General features: G+C 34.7%; 1 protein-coding gene across 1 annotated transcript; it reads left to right on the forward strand.

The window, feature by feature from the left end:
• Positions 1 to 1219: 1219 nt before the first annotated feature.
• Positions 1220 to 6342, forward strand: LOC104538322 (transcription factor RFX3-like; the record flags this gene model as incomplete). The annotated part of the gene is made up of 3 exons (XM_010181480.1): positions 1220 to 1294; positions 5257 to 5438; positions 6223 to 6342. Coding segments are annotated over 3 exons (377 nt in total), but the record flags the coding sequence as incomplete, so codon positions are not given.
• Positions 6343 to 7089: the final 747 nt, after the last annotated feature.

The following is a 7089-nucleotide window of genomic DNA, read 5'->3' on the forward strand; positions in this document are numbered from 1 at the left end:
GAGTAGATATTGTGCTTAGGGACATGGTCTAATGGCGAACTTAGGGCTGGTTCGATGCTTGGACTTGATGATCTTAAAGGTCTAAAAAGGGAAAGTAAATTGTATTTCTGTACTAATTAAAATATAATCTGAAATATTTTCCAGTTTTGTGCTGTATATTGAGTGAACTCATTTTAGTAATGTAATTTACTAGCATAAACTCTTTGGATAATACTGTAATAATTAAAGAAGGATAGGGATTCCTCTACAGGAGGAATAAGTGGTTTTAAATGTACAGATGGTTTTCCATTGCTTTTGTGTTTTTTCCATTTAGCTTGGCTAATTATATGTCTTCTTTTACTGTACATCCCATTGTCTCTATCACTTTCAGTGTTTTTACTTTTCTATCTCTATGGCTAAACTACAGTTAGATTATAGTTTTATTTTTAATGCTGTCATTATAGAATTAATCAAAAGATGTATTAATGTGGGGGGAAGAATGGGAATGGGTATGGTTGTCTTTAGACATTTGTATTAGGAGTAATACTACTGTATAATTAGTGGTATATAATACTTTTTCTTTTAAAAGTATTCTTTTGAACCCATCTGATTTTTTTTTCTTTTTTAAAGGCTAGATCTTGCTATCTGTGTAAACCTCCAATTTTCATTTACTGTGAGAGCTCTGGATATTCAAAAAATGCTCTGACAGGCTGTAGGGGTGATATCCTGCCCAATGAAACTAATGGCAGAAAACCTACTGAATTACTGAGATTTTACTCCATGTATGCATAGAGCAGAAATTTTTTTTCTAATTCACATTCAGAGTGTGCACAGGTCTTTCTAAAATACTTGGAGGAAGAAACATTGAGGCCTTTCTTAGGATTTTATTCCGGGGATTTTTTCTGTTATTGAAAAACTTGATTATTCAGTAATTTTTACTGTTTGCAATGTAGCTTACTGGTAAATCTACTTGTCTTATTTCATGAGCAGGGAGGAAGGTCAACTGTGCTTTGAAAGTGGGATCTTGCAGTATATATACAAGCAAAATGCCTCCCTGACTTCACTGTGGAGGTTTGCCTTCATGGGGACTTCAAGATGAGGCCTTTAATTAGAAAATATCCCTTAGCCATGACTGAACTAGATATTTCTGTTGAACTTAAGGCAATCTATCAGAATTTTTCTAATCAGCCTTTTTAACTGTCTTGTTTTGAGTCATTTTTTTAATGACATCTATTATCAGATTGAAATGGCGATTGAGACACTGCAAAAGTCTGATGGTCTTTCTACTCACAGAAACTCTCTTCTCAACAGCCATGTAAGTTATCTCTTCTTTAATGAAAGCTAATCTCTTGCTTGTTCTGCAAGCATAGCCTGCCTCTAAATGTTTTTTTAATTTATTGCTACTTTTTGATTTTAATCTTTCCATTTTAGTTGCTTGTAATCTACATCTTCTTTCACTGTATTCTGTCAGGTTAATGTCATGACATGTTATAGAGTGCATTTCTTTTCTAGGTTCTGTATTGTGTTAACACAGCTTAACGTATTTGCCTGTTCTGCGGGCCCTAATGTAAATGTGAAAATAATCAAATAATTCTTTAGTCTGAGTTTAACATTTTAAAATTATTTTCTACAATTTGTATACCCAATATTTTAATTTAGGAGCAGGTGAAGGGGGAGAGAAGCAGCATATACTCTGAATAAAAAATATTCTTTAGATTTCTTTTAAAGTATTTCTATTATTCTGAATAAGTGTATTATAAAATAAGAATTCTGAAGATCCATTTGATGAGATAAAAAACATTAAAACAATCTGTTTGTCTCTAATATGTTTTATTCCTCTGCCTCTTGCTTTGTTCTGTCTTTGCAAATCCTGTAGTTAGGAATTTTCCATAAGAGAAAGATGAAGCTGTTTGCATAAAAAAATAGTTGCAAATATAGTGGTAAAGCCACTAAATATAACTTTTAGGGAAAGGAGAAAGGCTCAAAGTTTAATCTTCAGTTTGTTGCTAAACAGTGTTAGTCTTTCTTGAAATGTTATGTAAATAGCAGGGTTTTTTCTTCAGTTGATAAATAGTTTTGCATTTTTTAATACTGCTAAATTTTGATACATACTGCATCCTTTCTGCTTCTCAGTCTTACTAACCAACATAAACTTACATATTTTTTCAAATTCATGTATTCCTTTACCACAAAAATATAAATATTGATTGTGATATGAATATATAAGTATATTGGGTAGAGGCTATACACTTATTTTGACTTGCTGACATCCCAACCCCCCCCCCCCCCCGCCCCAGGAATGTGATAATACGGAGGTGAAAACCAAAATTGTTCTGTCAAAGTTTATAATCATGGTAGAAAAAGACAGCAGGAGCCAGTACAATTTATTGGAGGATAATTTACTAAGAAAATGTTAAAATTGGGTGAGGGAAATGGAATTCTGTAAAATATGAAGAAGGACTTTTAGATAATTTTGGATGTTTTAAAAATAATTAGTTAGAAGGTAAGACAACTTAGAAATATGCTAAAATTATTTCAATGACATATTTTTCTTGCAAAATGCCAAAAATCTGTCTTAAAACTTAGATATACAAAGAATTGATAAGTCTGCCTTGAATCTGACAAGGAAGTCCAGAATCTTCACACTGAAAACAATGAGTATTAAAGGACAAGTTTTTTCTACATGAGAAAACTGTATTCGCCTATTTCCTGTGTCAAACAACAGTTAAAAGATCATGGAGCAGATCCTCCTGGAAGATATGTCGAGGCATACAGATGAGAGGGAGGTGGTTAGAGACAGCCAACATGGCTTCAGCTAGGGCAAATCATGCCTGACTAATCTAGTGGCCTTCAACAATGGAGTGACTGCATCCGTGGACAAGAGAAGAGCTACAGATGTCATCTACCTGGACTTCTGTAAGGCCTTTAACATGGTCCCCCACAACATTCTGGCTGCTAAATTGGAAAGATATGGGTTTGATGGATGGATAAGGAACTGAATGGATGGCCACGTCCAAAAACTTACAGTCAACGGCTCAATGACCAAATGGAGTTAAGTAATGAGTAGTGTCCCTCAAGGATCTGTACTAGGAATAATACTATTTAATATCTTCATCAATTACATAGATAGTGGGATGGAGTGGGTCTGAGGAGGGCCACAAAAATGATCAGACAGCTGGAACACCTCTCCTATAAAGAAAAGGTGAGAGAGTTGGGGTTGTTCAGCCTGGAGAAGAGAAGGCTCTGGGGAGACCTTATTGCAGCCTTCCAGTACCCGAAGGGGGCCTACAAGAAAGCTGGGGAGAGACTCTTCCAGGGAGTATAGTGACAGGACAAGGACAATGGTTTAAAACAGAAAAAGAGTATATTTAGATTAGATATTAGGAAGAAATTATTTACTGAGAGAGTGGTGAGACACTGGAATAGGTTGCTCAGGGAAGTTGTGGATGCCCCATCCGTGGAAGTGTTCAAGGTCAGATTGGATGGGACTTTGAACAACCTGATCTAGTGGAAGGTGTCCCTTCTCATGGCAGGGGGGTTGGACTAGATGACCTTTAAAGGTCCCTTCCAGTCCAAGCCATTCTATGATTCGATGAAAATATCTTCTGAATAATGAGATTTGCTTCTGTCTGTTATGGTCGTCTTATCCTGATGTTTCTTAACTGTTTAGAGATATTTTCAAAACTACTGAAAGAGGGATCTATTGTTGATTCTGTGAAAAAAAGACCTGTTGTAAAAGACCTCCATGCATCTTGCTGTAACAATTGTTCTTTCCTAGCTTCAGTCATTTTGGAATAAATTAATTAATGAAAACCAGTTCAAACTTACTGGATGATTTCTCTATTTTTAAAATGTTTATTTAATTATGACTCAAGTAAGGACAGTAAATATGGTTTTAGTCCTAACTTCTTCCTTAAGGTGGTGTTTTGTTGCCTAAGTCAATACCTGTTCATTTTAATGATTTTTTCATTTCCCTCTATTTTATTTCCTTTCCTGATTTATTTTTGCATGTGATTGACTTAACCAATTTATAATCTAATGCTTTGTAAATATTGACGTTTCATTGAAGTTGGAGTCAAATTACCCATTCTGTGTAAACCATTTCATACCATTCCTATGTCATTAATATTACAAATCAACAAGTCTGAAATCAAAGTCTGGTCATTTCAATTTTATTTATTAATTATATTTCTGCAAAAATATACAAAAATGTGTTTAAGATTTTTTGCAATAACTTTATCATGACTGCAGATCATTTACCTCTTTACGTGTTTTTCAGCTATCGGCACTATTCTTTCCTGGCTGTAACTTACCAAGTAATCACTTCAATTTTATGTTATTGAAATATCTTCACCCTAGAGCAAAAATCCTTATCTTGTACATATCTTGAGTTTTACTTTCCCATTGTCAGCTATTAGCAAGCTGTGGTTGAAAGAATATTCTCATATACTCTTAAATGCCATTAAAGTGACCATTTTACTTGAGTTTTGTGTGTATATTTTACTATTTGTCCTATACGAAGGTACAATGATGTATTAGAAACTGTTTGCCTACATGCTTTCCAAATTGCTCACCAAAATTCTACAATAAATTACATGGGGAAAAAAAGGAATACTAATTCTATTCCTCTGAAGACAAAGGCAAACAGGCTACAACAGAAAGGGATTTGGCCCATAATATTTTACAGATGTACCAGTTATTTTTCATGTCATCTCAATTGTTCGTTACCTTATATTTGATAGTTTCTTTGTATTTGGAAGAAAATAAACCCTATTCAGCTAAATGAAGTACTGGGGATTATTTTCATTTGTGGGATTTTTTTTTAATTTTAGGTGAAGAAAAATAGTATAACATTTCAGAATTTAAAAATGTATTTACTTAGTCCTTTTAGTTTTTTCCTGCAACTAATATAAATAACATTGATTATTTTATTTCCTTGGTGTTCCAATAATTTGCCTCCAAAGCGCAAATAACTTCATCAAATATTAATATATGATACTGAATCTGAAATATTTTTAGAAGTAGAACTATCTGAGGTCACAAGTGCAATGAGTTTTGTTATTTCTTGTAATTCTAAAAGATACTAAGACATCATGGCATATCTAGCATTGAAAGAGATTAAAAGAGATTATATGTTCTTGAAGAACAAAGTCGCTGTATTAAACAGGCCTTAAGAGTTGTCTAAAAAAATATCAGGAGTCTGTGTTGTACAATTATTTTTTTTTTAGTAGAGTAATACTGAATTTACATATGTTGACTCTTTCATATTTTATATAGCTCCAATGGCTTTTAGACAACTACGAAACCGCAGAAGGAGTGAGTCTCCCCAGAAGTACCCTTTACAACCATTACTTACGTCATTGTCAGGAGCACAAGTTAGATCCAGTCAATGCTGCCTCCTTTGGAAAACTCATACGGTCAATCTTCATGGGATTACGGACCAGAAGACTGGGAACCAGGTTTGTGTTAATGAAATCTTAAAGTATAATAGAAAATATCAATAATAATTGTGAATGTGAAGCTTGCATGTTAAAAACAAGCAAGCAAACAAACAAACAAAAAGTATTTAAAATCTTGCTGTTAAGGGATTTACCAAATCCAGTGGGCTTCAGGACCCAGGGGACTCCTGGTCTGGTATAGACAGATTCTGTGTACTCTTAAGACCTAGATATCTTCCATCTCGGTCCAATGGATGCAGTTACTGCTGTTCCCATTTGCAGGTCCAGCTAGTAGTGAGACTGAACGTGTGTTCCAAAGATGCAGATGAACATACACACATGACACTAACACAGCTAACTATAAAAACTAACACAGAGTGATGCCTTCGCTAGCACCCACATAGACACCAATAGCACTCACATAAACATGAATGCAGATAGCCCAATTCTGTTCTTCCTCTCCACATGATCAGGACTGAAGTTGACTAATAAAACATACACAAACCCTCACTCAGTCACAAGCACACCCTATTTATGGAATTGTTTTATCCATCATGACTGCATAAGTAATTTATTTGGTTTTTACTTTTGATATTATATTTAAATGAAGTCAAATGGTAAAGTGCTGAAAAATATAGTTTAAGTGAACTGATTTCCAGAAGCTGGTGGATTTATACCAGTTTTATACTAGAGTGAGAGAAAAGTCAAGCCTAACTTTTATGTGCTGTTTTCCAGTCAGGGCAAATTGTGAAGTGAGCATGATATATATGCATAAAAATAATGTTATTTTTGCTCTTTCATAAAGGGGGAACTCCAAATACCATTATTATGGGATTCGTGTCAAACCAGATTCTCCACTTAATCGGCTACAAGAGGACATGCAATACATGGCTATGAGACAGCAACCCATGCAGCAGAAACAGAGGTACAAGTGTTAAATGAAACTACTTTTGCATATTTCTAATTCTTGGAGACTTACTTGTCCTTATGTGGCAAAGTTGAATCTCTAATGAAAATTGTTTAACTTTTCTTGTGAAAAATGAAGTTTTGTCAGATCTGTAGTTGATATTACTGGAGTATGATATCAGTAGACATGAGAGAGCACAGACCTAAAAACTCATAAATTTTTAAAAAGTTATAATAAAAGTAAAATATTATGCAATTTTCCTGAACAGACACTTCTTGACAGTCTTGGGTTATTTTCCCACAAGCTGGAAAAAAAAGTAATAGGAGCTTTGAATTTCAAATTCTGTTGTTCATTTTCATTACTTTAAGCAGCACATATATAAAATTATATAAGAGCTTGTTCAGCTTTGTGTTGATTTCCTCCTACTGGCGAGAACTGATGTATTAAAACCCTGAACTTGAGGAGAGAACTACAGGCTTGTCAGTCTGACCTTGGTGCCGGGGAAGAACACGGAACAAATCATCTTGAGTGCCATCACGTATCATGTCCAGGACAACCAGAAGATCAGTCCCAGTCAGCACGGGTTTATGAAAGGAAGATCCTGCTTGACTAACCTTATCTCCTTCTATGGCAAGGTGACCTGCTTAGTGGATGAGGGGAAGTCTGTGGATGTAGTGTACCTGGACTTTAGTAAAGCTTTTGACACCATTTCCCACAGGATTCTCCTGGAGAAACTTGCTGCCCATGGTCTGGACAGGCTTTTTT

The sequence above is a fragment of the Mesitornis unicolor genome, unplaced genomic scaffold, assembly GCF_000695765.1.
Source record: "Mesitornis unicolor isolate BGI_N332 unplaced genomic scaffold, ASM69576v1 scaffold22753, whole genome shotgun sequence".
NCBI lineage: Eukaryota > Metazoa > Chordata > Aves > Mesitornithiformes > Mesitornithidae > Mesitornis > Mesitornis unicolor.